The sequence below is a fragment of the Cyprinus carpio genome, chromosome A3 (genome assembly GCF_018340385.1).
Source record: "Cyprinus carpio isolate SPL01 chromosome A3, ASM1834038v1, whole genome shotgun sequence".
NCBI lineage: Eukaryota > Metazoa > Chordata > Actinopteri > Cypriniformes > Cyprinidae > Cyprinus > Cyprinus carpio.
In genome coordinates this window covers 30,998,665-31,017,645 of record NC_056574.1, presented here as the reverse complement: position 1 = coordinate 31,017,645, position 18,981 = coordinate 30,998,665, and the positions used below count along the sequence as shown (strand labels likewise).

At 37.0% G+C, this 18,981-nt stretch overlaps 1 protein-coding gene and 1 non-coding gene across 2 annotated transcripts; both read left to right on the top strand.

Annotated features, from left to right (window-relative positions):
• Positions 1-1,469: 1,469 nt before the first annotated feature.
• On the top strand, positions 1,470-18,785 carry LOC109055355 (transportin-2-like). The gene is made up of 25 exons (XM_042729836.1): positions 1,470-1,622; positions 2,364-2,463; positions 2,930-3,005; positions 3,132-3,281; positions 6,927-7,033; positions 7,265-7,398; positions 7,488-7,569; positions 8,933-9,055; positions 9,145-9,263; positions 10,054-10,114; positions 10,305-10,476; positions 11,461-11,613; positions 12,433-12,658; positions 13,220-13,391; positions 13,477-13,563; positions 13,648-13,755; positions 13,839-13,997; positions 14,101-14,188; positions 14,318-14,416; positions 14,540-14,635; positions 14,753-14,828; positions 15,159-15,258; positions 15,790-15,864; positions 15,978-16,120; positions 16,205-18,785. Exons 2-24 carry the CDS (start codon positions 2,365-2,367, stop codon positions 16,083-16,085), a joined length of 2,670 nt encoding a protein of 889 aa, XP_042585770.1. The 5' UTR covers positions 1,470-1,622; position 2,364; the 3' UTR covers positions 16,086-16,120; positions 16,205-18,785.
• LOC122139148 lies at positions 10,163-10,231 on the top strand. The gene has a single exon (XR_006156020.1). It is a non-coding gene; the product is annotated as a small nucleolar RNA SNORD41 (small nucleolar RNA).
• Positions 18,786-18,981: the final 196 nt, after the last annotated feature.

Here is an 18,981-nt window from a genome sequence, read left to right as displayed (position 1 = left end):
TGCATAGTGTTTTCTGTTCAACTAGGAGCATGGAGGATTTTTCTTTTTCTCTTCCATACTGTAGAAGTCAGTGTGGACTAACAACTGAAGGTGAACTTTCCCTTTAAAAGCATGCAAATTTTAGGGAAAACACACACACACACACACACACACACACACACACACACACACACACACAAACACAAAGTGCTTTTTTTTCTTCCATTTTGAACAGTCACCATTGGCATATAATGCAACAAGGATTGCTAAAATGAACAGATTTTACTAATAGGCCTACTATCGCTTTGTAAAAATAAAATGTAATAAAAGTTATTGTCCCCCTCCTGCAAGTTGGCTGTAAATATCTGCTGAAATTTGCTATTTTGAGCCCCCCTCTACAAAGTGGATTACTCTATATTAATGTTTGTCTTGCAAAAAAAAAAAAAAAAAAAAAAAAAAAAAAAAAAAAAAAAATATATATATATATATATATATATATATATATATATATATATATATATATATATATATATATATATATATATATATATCTTATATATCTATATATATAATATATATCTATATATATATATATATATATATATATATACACACACACACACATATATATATATATATATACCTGGAATGACATAGACATGGAATGACCATATAACATACTGTTTAAAAGTTTAATTGCTTAATTTATACAGTTTCACATAGTGCTTTTAGACTCCATTGACTCCACTGTCCACAAAAATATTACATATTTTAAAAGAACATTTTTACTCAATTTCTACCCGTTAAAATATATAAGAACAAAATGTATATTCACCATAAACATAGTTTTAAGATTTTATTAATTTACATGACTTTACACACTTTTAAAATAAATACAATTTTAAATAAATTTTAAATCCTTTTAAATTGTACAATAATTTGGAAGTTTGCTGTGGTGCCCCTAGGTTGAGAACCACTGTATGTACTGTCCAGTATGCAGTTTATTACTTCCAAACACAGCTATTATTAACTTCATTGACATACTAGAGAGATCTTGGCCTGGCGCATGAGCTGTACCACTGATCTTGTTATGTTGGTGGCTGTATAGCGTCCAGTGACAGAGGTGGAAGCCCAGTAGGCCCGCAGCAAATCCTCGTCTTTTATTAAAACGTTTTTTATTGTATTATTGTATCATTTATTATCCATTTACATTTTATTCATTTTCTGCCTGTGATTTTATTTCTTGCCTTTGTTAATGCTACATTTATATTGTGCCAATTTGTTGCAAATTGAACGTATATATTTTTGCACTGCCTTGAGTTTTGCAAAAAAAAGTTTATTTTTATTGCATTCCAAATTTGCAAAGATACAACAAAAAGCAAATATCCAAGAAAATAAAAGTGATATAGATTTAGATCAATTTGCATCAACATGTGCGCAGACAAACAAATGTCACTACAAATATTTTTGTTTCAGTAAAATCCATCACAGATTCAGTTCATCTGAAAGTGGCTACAGTGTTGCGTTGGCTGAAAGATCGTCACTTCCTCATTGTAGCGCTCGCGCTGCGGAAGTGTTTGAAAGTGCCATTGCGCGAGACCAGGCAGCGCGAGCTGATCGATAGGCCTCTGCACGCGGCATGTGTAAGTGAACACGACTGAGTTCGCATTATTAATGGTGTTTACATACTATAATATATATAGAGAGAGAGAGAGAGCGAGAGAAAGAGAGTTTTAGAACGCAATAGTTAGCGGCATAGAATGAGTGCGCGTGCTAGATCATATACTAAGAAATACACTTCTTGTGTGTATATAATGCTGTTTTTGATGAATAAAATAGCCTTTACTTGTTGCTTTAGGATTTAAAGTTCCGCATGATGTTTTTCTTTTTGTACCGGTGTTATTATAAAGGTTATTAATGCGGGTCGTGTCTGAGGTTTTCGAACTGAACTGTTGCATAGAGCGCGAGACAAGGCCTCAGAATGGTATGCAGGCATGACCATGTGCATTGCTTGCTTCTTCATGCTTTGATGTCTTTATTTAATAATGAACAATAATTTGGTCAATATTGGATAAGCAATTTTAGCCAGACTCGTTATGCAGATTTCAAGAATTTAATTGAATTGCATAAACTACACGCATAAGTTCTCAGTTCAAAAAGTACCAGGTTGTTAATAACTTTTCGTAGATTAAGTGCGCAATAAGTTATACAAGTTGAATAGATTATAAAACGAAACTGTTTTACACTTTAGTGTAATCACAAGGTAAAATGATTTAAATATTTCCTAATAGAAGCCATTTTTATGCAGGTTTTTTCTTTTAAAGAAACGATTTGATGAAATAGTACACACACACGTAATTGTGTCTTTTGTGGTCTGTGTGTAGGATGGAGTGGCAGCCGGATGAACAAGGCCTCCAGCAGGTCCTGCATCTACTGAAAGACTCCCAGTCTCCAAACACGGCCACACAGCGAGCTGTGCAGGAGGTATCACAGCCCAATATTTACTGCCAGTTACAGAACTCAAGGGATTTGTGATATATGGATGGTGACAATACTGTTTTGAGAATCATTAGGGTTTTTGACAAAAATGTATTAGTGTATGGCAATACTGATTTCATTACGTAACTTTACAGCCTTGTTCATTCAATTGTAAACTAAATATGCCAGGTTTCAAAAGCACTGAATGGTTATCGGGCTTTTTCCACAGTGCATTAATATGTTTAGATAGCTGATTTAAAAATACTGTTTATGTGGCATAACTGTGAAAATAATTATCAGCTGGGTCTTTTATTTCAGAAGTCTATAGATTAAATATTTTATCTGCTTTACCAAAGTAGCATCAGTGTACATGTTGAACTGTGACTATTTATGTACAGGCACTTACCAATATTAGTACAGCAACCATGTGCTAATGTCATCTGTCTCAATTCTCGTTCATTTTAACTCTCAGAAACTTGAGCAGCTGAACCAGTTTCCTGATTTCAACAACTATCTTATCTTTGTCCTGACGAGGCTGAAAACTGAAGGTGGGTGTCTGGGTTATTTTTTTGCATAAAGCTTCTTATTGCATTTGTTCCGTAAGGGTTATAGACAATCTTTATGTATGAATTTTGAGAATATAACTGTCTGTTTCCTTTCTTCACGCTCTGCAGATGAGCCCACTCGATCTCTCAGTGGTCTGATACTGAAGAACAACGTGAAGGTGCACTATCAGAACTTCCCTCCTGCGGTTGCACACTTCATCAAGCAGGAATGTTTAAACAACATCGGAGACCCTTCCCCTCTCATCCGCGCCACGATTGGTGAGTCTCGCAGCTCCGTCTAGAATAAGCCAAACATCTACATGAACTGGAATGTTGTTGGCTGGAAATTGCACTTTGTGCATGCAGTCTTTATTAAATGTTTAAAACCACCTTAGAAAAAAAGTATCTTTTCCTCATCAAGGCTGCATTAAGTAAATTACAGTAATATTGTGATAATTAAAATGATTTAAATGTCATTTATTCCAGTAATGTTAAAGCTGAATTTTCAGCATCATTACTCCAGTCTTCAGTGTCACATGGTCCTTCAGAAATCATTCTGATATGATGATTTGGTGCTCGAGACAGCAGTTAAGTTAACTTTGAAAGCAGTGTGGATGTGGCTGTGCACGAGACGGAACAGAAAGCGGATAGTAAAGTATACCCGGGTCTTAATATTTTAGTGGAAACTGTGATGCCTTTTTTTTAGGATTCTTTAATGAATAGGAAGTCGGGGGTTTTCCTGGCTCTAAATGAGGCGGAGGTGGTACCATCCTGATCATGTACACACGTTGAACCCACCCTTCATCTGGCTGAAACAAACACTTTTTACACGCAATGAATTTTAGGTGTTCAAATAATTAGATGATGGAAGAAAATATCAATTATCAATTAAAATTTTAACAAAACAAACCTGTTAAACATTAAATTAAATACAACATAAGAGCTAAAAGGGGCCCTTTTGCAGTGTAGGTGAACATAAACGTAACGTGAAACTGAAAATCTTCATCCACTCTTACTACACCGTCTCCTGGTCCAGGAATCCTTTGTCCACTTATAATAACGTGTATTTATAGAATACAATACATTTTCTTACTAGGGCTGGACCAGAATATTCATGGTTCTCATTCGCTTGAATATGAATCGGCCATGAGTGAACGTCATGAACGTCATGATTAATTTAATCTGGAAGAGAAGACAAATATGCCGAAGACCTCAGCTGTGTGGGAGTACTTTAAATTGAGTGAGGACAAGAAAGGCAGTGTGCCAAATATGCGATTTGAAACTGGCCTACCACAACATTACATCAAGTTTCAAAAATCTTCTTATTTCTGTAAGAAGTTTGCCTATAGTATATTGTTGGTGTAAAAAAAAAACCCGAGCTGCTTTTATCCACAATGTTAATCAGTAATTTTACACATGATAAAAATGTGCAGATAATTTGATTAGAAAATACTTGCGAATATGGCAGCCATAAAAAACGTAAAGTAGCCCAGCCTAATAATAATTTGCCTATATTAAAAGTATTGCTCTTTATAGACCTGTGTGTTTTGTATCACTAGTGCAGTGTCCGTTCTCTGAGCATATTAGCCCTGCCCGCGTGAGGCGCAGCTGTTCTGTAATTTATTAAAAGTGTATGTATTCGGAACGCGTCACATGTCCATATTGCACCAAAACGTGACACTCTGCACTCCCTTGGGTCCGCAGCAACACACCCGCCACGCGTGAAGTCGATTGGATGAACGGTTCTCAACATAATACAAATGCAAACAGACACACAGAGATTACTGCCTTTATTACAGCGTGTCTACACCGGACACGACAGTTGTTGTGTCGCGCCGCAACAGCTAAAGTCTGTCTGCACTGGACACGACAAAGCGACCGTTGAAAATAATTTGAAATTTGTGTCAGTATGTCATAAATAAAATGCAGCTGCAGTTTACTGTCGGGAATTTATCCCACCACACTGCGCCGCATCCAGTGAAGACAGCATAATAGGTTCTGTTGTATTTTGTCATGGCGTGGCGTCCGGTGTAGACACGGTGTTGAGAGAAGAATATGTTCTAACTCTCCCTCCGAAGCTTCGAATATTCGGTGTTGATTACTACCGAAGCTTCGAAGCTCAAAAAATGGTATTCGGACCTGCCCTATTTCTTACAATCTTAGGCAAATTCTTCTGATATAATACATAAAGAAATTTAAACGCAGCAGGGTGCATTAGAGCTAACATTAGCATTAAGCTACATAAGACTATTTATATAATTAATACTATGCTTTTACTCAAATCTCACTTCAAACCATTTTTGAGTGTTTGTAACTAATTCCGAATGCAATCTAATGTGGATTTTGGACATATCCACCTTAGGGCTGTCAAAAAAAAAAACTTTGCATTTGAATTTTAGGTCTGCGTCAGCCGTCGGGCAGCTTTATCAGTGGTGCACGAAATGCGACGACGATGTAAGTGTCATTGCAATTTAATGCTTTTGTTAGCCTATCCAGTTGAACCCACTAGATGCGGCGCTGCTACTTTGTTCATTCAATATATTGCGGGTAACGAGAGCATCAGTGTGGAGATGATGATGTTTTTACGTCAAAACTGAAACCAAGCCATTCACACAGAACGCATATCACATTTTCTAGAGGGACATCTATCAGCGCTGCACTTGCATCTCGCTCAAGAGAGCGGCATGTTTAGAAAGCCATGTAGAATTGAAATTTCAACTTTTTAAAATGTCTCGACTTTGTGGTGGTTTTTCCCCATCCCACTGTATCTCGTGTTTTTAAATGAAGAAAGTAGCCTACTCTTTGTGATTGGTTTTCAGTCCTTTGTATTAAACTATACATACATACATACATGGTGCTGTTTTTTTCTAATTAAAGAAAGAGTTTCTCCTCTATGCCCCGCCTTCCGAAATGCGCAGATTTTCACAAGGATCTTCTCTCTGAAAGCGAGGTGTGCTGTGATTGGCCAGCTATCCAGCGCGTTGTGATTGGCCGAATACCTCAAGTGTGTGACGGAAATGTTACGCCTCTAAACATATTGTGATGCCTTGTCCGGCCGAAGCGACGAGACAAAAACATAAAACCCATTATAAACATGATTTCTAGTAGTGTTTTCTTTTGGAAGGCGAAAACAAAGTAGTTTCGATTTCTCAATGAAACAGCGTCACACAGCTGGCTTGAATGAGCAGAGGCCGGAGGCCTAAAGTGAGCCGCGGTCAGCTTGAGTGAGCATAGGCGGGTGGCTTGAGAAAGGTGTGGCAGGTGGATTGGAGCGTACCTTGGTCTTGCAGCAACCACATGTGACGACCCCGGGCTGGACAAAGTTGATGTATTTCCTCAGCGACTAGCATGGATCAGCTCTAGGCATGACGAAGCGGATATCGTCCTCTTTTGGAAGGCCAAACAAAGTAGTTTTGCTTTCACAGTGAAACACACAGCATCTATACGACATGTAACAACAATACTACAACGAGAATAAAAGGTACGACTTCTTTCTTTGCGTGAACATCTGGGCGGCGTTATGCAAATCTTCCCACATACTGATGTAGAGATGTGGGGGTGTGTGTTAGAACAGCCGTTTCAGGGGGGTGTGGACGAGTGTTAACTTGTAACACTCCAAAGAGAAAGGAAATTTTGAAATCGCATCATATGACCCCTTTAATATTTTGCGTGATGCGCCCTCTTGTGGCCTGAGGAGAGAAGCCAAAAGCTTTTTTCCCCCTAATTCATATTATGCCTTTTAAATTAGAATATAATTCTATTATAATTCTATTATTATTCTATTAATTTTATTATAATATTTAAGTTGGAAATTCGAAATTTAGTTTTTCAGTCATTTTGACAACCCTAATCCAGGGCTAATAGAATAATTTTATATTTGCAGTCAATATGAGAATGCGCTAATTCCAGTCTCTCTGTGTTCAGGTATCCTCATCACGACGATTTCCACCAAAGGGGAGCTGCAGACGTGGCCAGAGTTGCTGCCTCAGCTGTGCAACATGCTCAATTCAGAGGACTACAACATCTGTGAGGTCAGTGCATTTCCTCTGTGCTCTTCATAGCTGCCTTAACTTAAACCTTTCTTTGTCCTCTCACTCATTTATTCTGCTTTCCCCTTCTATTTTGTGCACATTTTCTTATGCAAAAATGTGTTTGGAAATGATTCAAGATTCAGACAAAGTGGCCATGACACTTTGTTTGATATCTAAAGATGTTCCTGAGTTGTGTGACTGTTAATCTAGTTTGTTCTCATTCACATGCAGGGCTCGTTTGGAGCTTTACAGAAGATCTGCGAGGACTCGTCTGAGCTCCTGGACAGTGACGCTCTCAACCGACCCCTCAACATCATGATTCCCAAGTTCCTGCAGTTCTTCAAACACTGCAGCCCCAAGATCAGGTCGGTCTGAGAGAGGATGGATGGAGTTGTTTTTCATATGTTGCATTAAGTTGTTCTGGAATCTTACGGTTGTTCATGTGTGTCTTTAGGTCTCATGCTGTTGCCTGTGTGAACCAGTTTATCATCGGAAGAGCGCAAGCCCTGATGGACAACATTGACACCTTTATTGAGGTACCTGCAGTTTGAATATGATGGATTGAATAAGTAATTTGCATGGCACCTCAATTCATAGAAGTCATGCATTCAAATGTCAACCATGATTGTCATCTGTAAACAAAATATCTGTTGTTGCTTGGTTAATGTAAAAATATCCTATTATTTTTTTTTTTATAAAATTGAGTTTTTTTTTTTTTTTTACATTAGGGTAAATTAAACCTTTTTTTTTATATTGTTAACTCTTTTGAAGATATTTTTTAACAGAGTTAAGCCAAATACAGTGTTAGTTTTTAGTGAAAATATATTGTAAAAACCTGATATAATTTAGCCATAAATGTTTCTTACCATGAAAATAGCCACAGAAGCTGGCATGGCGTTAAACACAAACAAACGTAGGATCAATGTTTGACTCGCTTAATTTTACAACTATTGAAATGAGTTTTTTTATTATTGGTATATTATAAGTATTTTAATTTATTGCACACCGTAATAGTCTATTTAAAAATGTTCTATTTCTTTCTTTTTTTTCTTGAAGTAATATTCTTGTGAACAGTTTCCAACATTTTAGTAATTGTCCTTTCTTGTTTGGAATTGATCCTTTCTTGTAAACGCACCGATGTGGATTCGGACTGTAATTAAATTACAGTAACACAATCTTGATGTTTGTCATAAAATAGTTGAATTTTTATGTGGATGTGGGAGAAAAACACAGACTTTATGGATTTGGGCTGTAATGAAATCACTGAACGACCAGTCCCTTTAAATGTTGAAATTTAGCTTGTGTAATAAATATTACACTTAAATTATATCTTACTTATTATTTGATTAATTATCATATTTTCCTAACTGGAAAACCATTTTATCTCAAAACAGCGGCCCATTTCAAAAGTTAATTTGATTTAGATTTTTTTTTTAAATAATCAGCTACTACTTACTATAGTGGAGTAGTGACATGATATTCTCATAAGCAGTTAACAGCATTTTAGTAATAAGTGTCCATACTTAAAATGTTTCCACATTACCACGAATTGCAGCAGTTACTGTACAGTTCTTGGCAGTGGTCAGAAAGCGATTTGCAAATCGTTTGGATTAACCCCTTCTTGTAAACTCAGATATGAAAGTAAATTACTCACAAATGGCATTTAAATGCCATACAAGCTTGGTGTAAGAAAACAGTAGGTATTTTGGCTGGGACTTTTTCACTGGTGGTGGGAGTAAAACACCAACATTCTGGATTCGGATGGCAATCAAATCACAGACTAGCCCCTGTAAATGTTTACCTTACCTTAGCGCCTACTGAGAAACCATTACAGTCCAAATATGGCTATGTTGTAACTGCAGTATTTTAATCTGTCTTCTGCCTTGTCTGTTTTTCCAGTGTCTTTTTGCGCTGGCCACAGATGAGGACTCAGAGGTGCGGAAGAATGTGTGCAGGGCTCTGGTCATGCTGCTGGAGGTGCGAGTGGACCGACTCATCCCTCACATGCGCAGTATCGTAGAGGTGAGCTGAACCGCCTCTGTCTTGATGACCCAGGAGTGGTGTAGATCTTGATTAGTCAGAGATGCTGATGAGGTTAACTGTTTCTGTAGTACATGCTGCAGCGCACACAGGACCCGGATGAGAATGTGGCTCTGGAGGCCTGTGAGTTCTGGCTTACGCTGGCTGAGCAGCCCATCTGTAAGGACGTCCTGTCTGGACATCTTGCACAGTAAGTGACCGTTCCCTTTTCTCGTAGAAGTCTCATCAAAAGTGCATTTGCTTCAGTGGACAAACATGCACAGTCCCAAACCCTTCACTAACAACCATCCTGAACTGTGACGTGATATGCAGAAGACCGGGACAAGCTGAAGGTAGTTTCATGTAGGGTTGTGACGGGGAGGAAATTTTTCCTCGAAATCGAATCATGAAATCAGTATCATGAGTCGTTACATCCCTAGTGTTACTTTATTTTAGCATTTGCTAGCTTTTTCCCCCTCATTTTATAGATTTATACATTTTAAGGCATTTAAAATAACTGCAATGAAAACCCGATAGCAGAATATTAATTGGTTCGCACTTTAATTATTATTATTTATATTATTATTAACTACTAAATTTTTTTGCCTTTTTATTCTTTAAAAATCATTTAAACTGAAGACATTTAAATAGCGAAAATTACTTTTTTTTTATATTTTCTTTTACATTTTATTTTATTGCATTTTTTTTAATTATTATATACATTTTAATAAATTCCCTCTTTAAACATTTAGACATTTAAGACATTAAAATGAAATGACTGCAGTATAGCGGAATCTCTATCAGTTGACTAATTTCTACTGTTGCATGGTATTTAGCAACTGAACTTCCTGCCTGTGGCCATAGAGATTATCTCTTGTGTTGCTCAATTGTCAGAGATGTTCTTATTATTTGTTCAATCATCCAATGCTTGCATCACATCCATCTATACCTTCATATGTCCTGATGTCCAGTTTTGACCTCCTGTCTTTAATCTCTCTTAGACTGGTTCCTGTTCTGGTGAATGGGATGAAGTACTCGGAGATTGACATCATTTTGTTAAAGGTAAGTTACTTCACTTCACTTCACAAGAACTTCTACAGCAGCATGGCCTCGGGTGTGAAGATATCATCATCCCTGATTTTCTCCATGATTTTCAAGTATTCATACTGTCTGACCCAAGGCCTTTGACTCAGTCATTGCTGTCCATATTTGGCAGTTGTCTCATCACGCTGACCTTCTGCTTCCTGTTTAGGGTGATGTGGAGGAAGACGAGGCCGTGCCGGACAATGAGCAGGACATAAAGCCACGCTTTCACAAGTCTCGTACCGTCACCCTTCGGCACGAGGGTGATGAAGGGGAGGAAGGAGAGGAGAGTGATGAGGATGATGACGATGATGACGACAGTCTGTCCGACTGGAATCTACGTAAGTGTCTTATATAGGACCCTATGATTTCCGTGATGTGGAAAATGCATGCGAAATCCAGTCATAAAAATGGAGCATTTGAGTAAAACGAACGTCATATCATATACATACAGAACTTCAAAATAAGTTTGGTTTAACTTGAAGACATTATTGTGCCAGAAATATGCTACTATGTTCAGTAGCATGTACGTAATACTGCGACAAATACTAAAATTAAAACATTTTTCATTTTTTTTTAAGGAATAATCGCACAATAATTCTTCCATGTTTTAATTAATAGTAAATCCCATTTGTTTGCCAAAAAGTTTCATTTTCATTAATTAAAAGAGAAATTTTATGTTTTATGCCTTTATTTGATAACCAGAAAAATTTAAATACACAAGATAGAATAATAATAAAAAATCATAAGGTTATTGTACAAATAAATGTTAATAAATTAAGTTGTTTTATACATTCAAAAAATTTGACATGCTAAAAAACAGAATATGGTAATAATAAAACAAGGTGAGAAGAAATAAAACATTTCATAGGGCCCTAAACATGTAATTTTTGTGAACATTTTGTAAAGTGTAATAGTACATACGTTTCATGATTTTAATGAATTAAATACACTTTTGATTAACAATTTTATTTTCATTAAAATGGCGTCCAGAAAACAGAAAAAAAAATACGGAATCCAGAACAATGAAACCATAAAAAACGGAATATGGAAAAATATAAAGCGGATTTCATAGGGCCCTACTTATATGAGAAGCCAAAGTGATGCTGGTGAAATATTGTCTGTTTTTGTAAGCAGATATCAAGGTTTGCTCACATACTTGGTGTTTTCTGTGGAGATGATTACACTCAGTGTCATGAATGTCAGTGATGTTCAAGTATTCATACTGTCTGATCCACAAAAAGTGTTCAGAGCTTACAGTTCCACTGGTGCTTGAAGAAACATCTAACCCCATGTGCTACTGTACATGTGCATTTATTCTGTAGGTAAGTGTTCAGCGGCTGCTCTTGATGTCCTGGCAAACGTGTTTCGGGATGAGTTGCTGCCACACCTGCTTCCAGTGCTGAAGGAGCTGCTGTTCCACCCAGAATGGGTTGTTAAAGAGTCTGGCATCCTGGTGCTGGGGGCCATCGCCGAAGGTAAGGGAATGAATGTGCTAAATCTGGTCTTTGTTCTGATTTGAATGCTAGAATCTGCACTCTGTGTCCTGCCTACAATTTAAGACTCTATGCAATAATTCATGTTTTTAAACTGTAGTTTTGCAAAATTGTGAAGTCATGTGACAGTTAAAATTTAATTCAATTTTGTTTAGGCAATAAACAAACTTTTTTACAAAAAAAAAGTTATTTTTAATATTTTCTGTTTTTTTTTTTTTTTTTTTTTTTGGTGGGGGGGTTATTAACACTAACAGCAAATGTTTTTAAAAGGCAAAATGTAAAACTGATGAACACTCAGTGGTTTCAGTGTTATTTGGATTCAACGAAAATGGTTTAAGGCAAGTTACAATATAGCAGAGTTTAGTGAATGGTTTTGTAACCATACACTAAACAATTACAACATCATGTCATTTTTTTTTTTTACTTTAATTTCCATCCCCCTATTCCATGCATACGAAAAAAATTGTGTGCTATGCACATTATACACTACTGTTCAAAGATTTGTGGTTGGTAAGATTTTTTTTTAAGTCTCGTGCTCACCAAGAACTGTATTTATTTGATCAACGGTACAGCAAAAAACAGTGATGCTGTGAGAAAAAAAAATTCAAAATAGTGGTTTTTGAATCTGTATTTTAATATTTTCAAATGTAATTCCTGTGGTGTAAAACTGAATTTTCAACATCATTACTCTCCAGTCTTCAGTGTTATATGAACCTTCAGAAATCATTCCAATATGATGATTTGCTGCTCAAGAAACAATTCTTATCCTTGTTCTGAGCTCCTCCTCTCTCTTGTCCTCAGGCTGTATGCAGGATATGGTCCTGTACCTGCCAGAGTTAATTCCTCACCTGATCCAGTGTCTCAGTGATAAGAAAGCACTGGTCCGCTCCATCGCCTGCTGGACTCTGAGCCGCTATGCACACTGGGTGGTCAGCCAGCCGCCAGACTCCTACCTCAAACCCCTCATGACCGAGCTGCTCAAACGAATCCTCGACAGCAACAAGAGGGTTCAAGAGGCTGCCTGCAGGTATGTTTGACCTGCTGTTAACGAAAATACAGCCTCCAGACCTAAATAACAGATCTTAAAGTGCCTGTCTGACTTTTGCAGCCTTTAACTGGTAAACTGGATATATTTTGATGGGCATGGCATCATTTCTAATTGTACGTTTTTTTTTGTATTTTTTTAAGAGTACTACAGTGACTAAAACAAATAAAAGCTAAATAGAAAAACGAACAAAAAAAGATCACATAAGAATTTAAAATTAAACCGAAAACTGAAAATGTAAAGGCTAATTCAAAATATTAATAAATACTATATTAGTATATAACAGCTTGAATAACAATGCTAAAGTGATTTGCTGGTTTACAATGGTTTAGCTGGTCAACCAGTCTCACATTGGTTTAACTGATTAGTCCGAGTCAGTTTCCTGACCTTGCCAGCTATAAAGTGCCTAAAAACCCTCTTAAACACAAACCACCGTAGATTGATTTTGAGATGCTTCCCTGCTGAAATAACATGTCCTCTTTCAGTCTGGATGGTGTTTCTGAAGACATGTCGAGTTAATTCTTGGGTTTTTCCTTCCATCAGTGCATTTGCGACTCTGGAAGAGGAGGCCTGTACAGAGCTGGTTCCCTACTTGAGCTTCATTCTGGACACTCTGGTGTTTGCCTTCAGCAAGTACCAGCACAAGAACTTGTTGATCCTCTACGACGCCATCGGAACCCTTGCTGACTCTGTCGGACACCATCTTAACCAGCCAGTAAGATCACTGTGGCTCTGTTAGAGTTTTTAAAGATGAAAGTGTTCAAGAAGCATAATTAAATGTGACACTTTTTGTTTAACAGGAATACATCCAAAAGCTCATGCCCCCTCTTATTCAGAAATGGAATGAGTTAAAAGATGAAGACAAGGATCTGTTCCCTTTGCTGGAGGTAAAGTAGTTCTGTGAATTCTGTGATATTCATACTTCAAAAACTGGAATGTCTTAAGGAATTTGTTACTTTGTCTTATTTTAGTGCCTGTCTTCGGTGGCCACAGCACTACAGAGCGGCTTCCTGCCCTACTGTGAGCCAGTTTACCAGCGCTGTGTCACCCTGGTCCAGAAGAACCTCGCTCAAGCCATGGTCAGTGGAGAATCAACAATCAGCGTGTTGTCGGTTTAATTCATTCTCCAGATCTTGATGTTTTCTTTCTGTTCTTATTGCAGATGTATACCCAGCACCCTGACCAATACGAGGCCCCTGATAAAGACTTCATGATTGTGGCTCTTGATCTGCTCAGCGGTCTGGCGGAGGGACTCGGAGCTCATGTAGAACAGCTGGTCACCCGCAGCAACATCATGACCCTGCTCTTCCAGTGCATGCAGGTATGGTTGAATCATATTTTATATATGCGCATTAATTTGATGCAGAAAATCTGTTTGTGTGCTGTATGAACAAAGCCTAAAAGCTTTATTTCTTATATTAAAGGACACAATGCCAGAAGTGCGTCAGAGCTCGTTCGCTCTGCTGGGAGACCTGACGAAGGCATGTTTCCTTCATGTGAAGCCCTGCATCGGTGAGCTGTGCCCTTTGACTCATACTGAGTGAAGCCTGACACATGGAGAGCTGCTTTCTCATGCTAGCTGTTGCTTCTGTGTGTGTTGTGCTGGTCAGTTTGTCATTGGTGTCCGTTTACCCTCTCTAGCTGAGCTCATGCCTGTCCTGGGACTCAACCTCAACCCGGAGTTCATATCTGTGTGCAACAATGCCACATGGGCCATCGGAGAGATCGCCATGCAGATGGGTGAGCGTTTATGCACTCTCATAGATGTATATTGACTACACCACAGTTATTTGCATACCTGATATCTGTCCTGTGTAATTTTGGACAGCCATTTGATCTTTAATTTGTCTGGTGTTTTCCCAGGTATGGAGATGCAGCCATTTGTGGCCTTGGTTCTCAATAACCTTGTGGAGATCATCAACAGACCTAATACACCCAAAACTCTGCTGGAGAACACAGGTAAATTATCTGTGCAAAGTGTTGCTCTGATTTCTGTAGCTTTGACTGCAGATCATTTTTTAGCTTGACACTTTGAAACGCACTCATGTCACTTTTTTGTACTTTTTTGTGAAACAGCCATTACGATTGGTCGGCTGGGATATGTGTGTCCACAGGAAGTTGCCCCCATGTTGCCACAGTTCATTCGCCCCTGGTGAGATGTTGAATAAACCATCTCATGCCTCTTATGTGTGAACTAGTTCGGTTTTCATGCAATTTAAAATACAAAGGGTGGGACGCACCAATAAGGATTAATCTTTAATCTGGAATAAATCAAGGTTTATCCAATAATAAATATAACAATTTAAAATTAAGTTGTGCAGTACAGCTCGATTTAAAATAAAACCCAGATCAACAAATCCTTGATTAGCTCTAAACTTCACTTAAATTAATCCTTTTTGGTGCAACCCACTAAAAATCTACTAAACTTTCTAAACTTCCTATGTTTTATTTTTTTTTATTTTATTTTATTTTTTTAACCTAGGTGCACGTCACTTAGAAACATTCGGGACAATGAAGAGAAAGACTCGGCCTTCAGGGGCATTTGTGTAATGATTGGGGTAAATCCTGGAGGGGTCGTCCAGGTGAGAGGATACAGGGGAAAACATTCAAGAGCAAATCTGTTATCCACAATAAAAACTGATTGATTATATATTTTTCATATATATTTAATTTTATACATTTATTGGACACAATAAAATCACACTAGATATGATGAACTGTAAGACATTCACAATTTACAGTAAATTGATGCATTTTAATTTAACTTCATTAAATTTCTAATTAATCATTTAATAGTTTGTAATGATTTAAAAATACATTTAATTTATAACCTTTCAATATCTAAATATAATGAAATTCATACTATATAGCAATATTAAGAAAAAAAGCAATATATTCATAATTTGTCATCTACTTTCTTTTATGCACTTTCTACCCTAAAATAAAAATGTATATAATTTATAATTATGAATATCAGAAATATATTCATAATTCATGTATAATTTTTTTTTCTCTCTACATTTTCTTATGTACTAACTACCATATAAACAATAAGTTGAGTTGTTGGGCCTAAAGTTACAGTTTGGCTTTAATGCAACTTTTTTTGGATGCAGGACTTCATCTTTTTCTGTGACGCTGTGGCCTCTTGGGTAAATCCAAAAGACGATTTGAGAGACATGTTCTACAAGGTACAAACACTCTTCTGTAACTAACAGCTTTGATTAGATGGGTTTACAGTTGGCCAAGATAGGAGCACAATTGTCTGCTCTGCTTCAGCAGAATTGATCCATTTCTTGTCTAGATTTTGCACGGCTTCAAGGATCAGGTTGGTGAGGATAACTGGCAGCAGTTCTCAGAACAGTTTCCACCGCTGCTGAAGGAGAGGCTTTCAGCCTGCTATGGTGTGTAGACGCCGCCCCTGCTGACATGGGAACCAACTATTAGGTGAGAATAACCCCAATGATAAATGAAAACATCAGACTAAAGCAGCTTTGGCCAATGGTTCGAACACGTTTTTCTTATTTGCAGGTCTAATCTACGGGAGGGTTACTGGGGAACTCATCCATGTCTGTTTGTGGGAACTACCTGCTGTTAGAGCCAAAGACGTGTGACTGTTTGTCATCTGGAGCGATCCCGCTTCCTCCAGCTCTGTGAAAGAGGATTTGAAAGGGAGTTCATGCGAAATCAACCTTTTTACTGTCACCTTTTGGCTTCTGACTTGCTCAGAATGGGAATGAATCCTGAAGCTCAGGGATCTTGATTTGGGAGGGAGGGATCATTCAGGCAAGATTCACCAGCTGCTTATTGGACAAAATGACGCCATTCAATAGTCCAGCCTTAGCAAAGCCTGGCTTCTCAGCTAGATGCCAAAAGCACACACACAAAAACTGCTACAAGCGGCTTACATGCATAATGTGTTTTCTTAAAGCAACAGGTCACCCGAAAATGAAAAGCTTCACCCTAATATCACTCAAACCAAGTATATATCTTTAAGATGTTAGATGGCACAGTTGCTCTTTTACATAAAACAAAAAGTGCATTATCACTGCTGATAGGACAAGTTATGATTTACTTAACGCAGTGTTTTTTAAATCTTCTAAAGCCATGCAAAGGTTTGTGTGAGAAACTGGCTGAAATTTAGTTATTCACTAAAAGTCTCATTATTATAATTATTTTGTGATGTACACAGCATAATTTTTTCTTACGGAAAACATTTGTTGTACCTTTTTAAAGCTGGAGTCACTTTCCACTTTTGTGTTTCTTGGAGAATTTTCATTTTTGGGTGTACCGTCACTTTAAAAATCGTTTAAAAACTGGTAATTAAGTTCTTAGGGTTGGCTAATGACCGAAGCATGCAATCATTATGACATAAGAACATATTTCTGAATTTTCTGCCTGCTTAATTACTTTCCGAAGCTCCACATTACATCAAGCTACATTTTCACTCCACGAAGAAAACTGCTTATTTCATTTATTGCTAATAATTCTGCGGCAGCCTGTAAAGGAATAATGGAATTGCTGATTTTATGATGGTCACGTAATGTTTCATAACTAGTTTTGCTTCCTCTTTTTGCTTAACTAAAATGTGCATAGCAGGAAGGGCAATGAGGTTTCTTGATAAAGTGACGACTAATCTTTTCTCCTAATTGATCGCTGTAGTCTGTATTTAAGCATTATTATTCCTTTTGTGTTGCAAACGTCATGTTAAGACTGATCTCAGAAAGCCTGCACCAAGAATTCACTGTAGAGATTGAGTGTTTGCCTCTGCTGTTTCTAAAATGAATTCAAGGGAGTTAATAACTAAAATGCTTAAGGAACTTTAGTTAGTGGCGTTATTGATATGCACTTTCTCTTATAAGGACTGTCTGGTTCCGCCTCAAAGATGGGAATCTAGTGAAGTTATGAAGGCCGTTTTTGTTAAGAGTAAGAATGCTTGGCTTGTGTAAGGACAATCTAATTACCACACAAGAGAAACTGCATTTTCTTTAATGAACTTGAATTTAAGACCGAGTATAATTTTATTAATCTGCGTTAATAGTATGTAATGTGGTAAGATTCTCCAGTCTACACAATATGCAGTTGTTCTTTTCGACAGACTAATGAATTGTGGAAAAACACCATAATCAGGAGGGCAGTGTTAGTGAGTCCCGCTTAACTTAAGAGAAAAATGGCATCTGGTTTCAAGTGTAATGTAATTGGAAGAACGTCATTCTATGTTAATGGGGCTTAGAATTTAGAAAAGGCTTCCCAACTCTTTCCCGTATTTTTAGTTGTTTTGATCATGTCTTAACTGTTGTCGTGCTTTTAAATGCCTGTTTAAGCAATATGCATGTTCATCTCTATCAATGACAGTTGCATCTTAAGGTTTCTTCTCTCATCATTAAACACTAGCTCTGACAATCTCATTTTTAAAAACTATACACTTTTGTAAGCTGCTCCACCCTCTAGGGTTTTTATTTTTATTTTTTAACATTTAGATGTAGTTCACAGATTTGGTAAGCAACCCTGTTAGACATTTAATTCAAAAGAACAAGATTAACTTCAAAAAAAAAAAAAAAAAAAAAAAAGCAAAGTTGTGTGGTCAGATTTTAAAATCATGCTGTATTTGTAAGTATTTGGAATTGGTTATCTAAAACTGTCAAATGGAAAAGCCTCTGTTTCTAAATGATTAATGCACTGATGCATTTGTTCCTGTTACTGTAATAACAATATGCTGCCAAGCAGACCTGTGTTCCAACAAAACCTTATCTTTTTTTTTTTTTAACACTTTTTGAATTTTATTTAAATTGATTTAAGTATTTTTGTTTAAGTGTTTAATATACTTTTGTTTAATATATTTTGTTTTGTGCACGTGCACAAAGATTTTTTTAGACTTTAAAAGTTTTTCCTTTTGCTTTCTTTTTGTTTTAAAGAATTTTATTTGATTTCATTTAGACATTTTGCAATGGAGAAATGCATTTAGCTTATGATTTTCAGAAAGTCTGCTGAAGCATTGTAAGGTTTTCCTCACCCTTCCCACTCCTCAGTTTGGATGTTGACTTGTTTTCCACTAATCACCTTTCTTTAAACTCTTTGAATGGGGAAATAAACATTTTCTGTCAAATTGAAACAAAGTCTGGTCTCTGATTTTGTCCTTTAGCTGTCTAGATGTTGACATCATCCTATTGGTCTAGACAGAAACGGTCTCAAAGGTGGGAAGAAAATGTATGCAGTTATGCACAAATGCATTAATGGTGTTATTGCTCACTTAATCATGTCACACTGAAGACTGGAGTAATAATGCTGAAAATACACCTTTGTCACCA

Coding starts and splice junctions, on each gene's coding strand:
- LOC109055355 (XM_042729836.1), top strand. CDS start 2,365: ATGGAGTGGCAGCCGGATGAACAAGGCCTCCAGCAGGTCCTGCATCTA. Junction 7,570..8,932: donor ACATTGACACCTTTATTGAG/GTACCTGCAGTT, acceptor CTGTTTTTCCAG/TGTCTTTTTGCGCTGGCCAC. Junction 14,829..15,158: donor CCACAGTTCATTCGCCCCTG/GTGAGATGTTGA, acceptor TTTTTAACCTAG/GTGCACGTCACTTAGAAACA.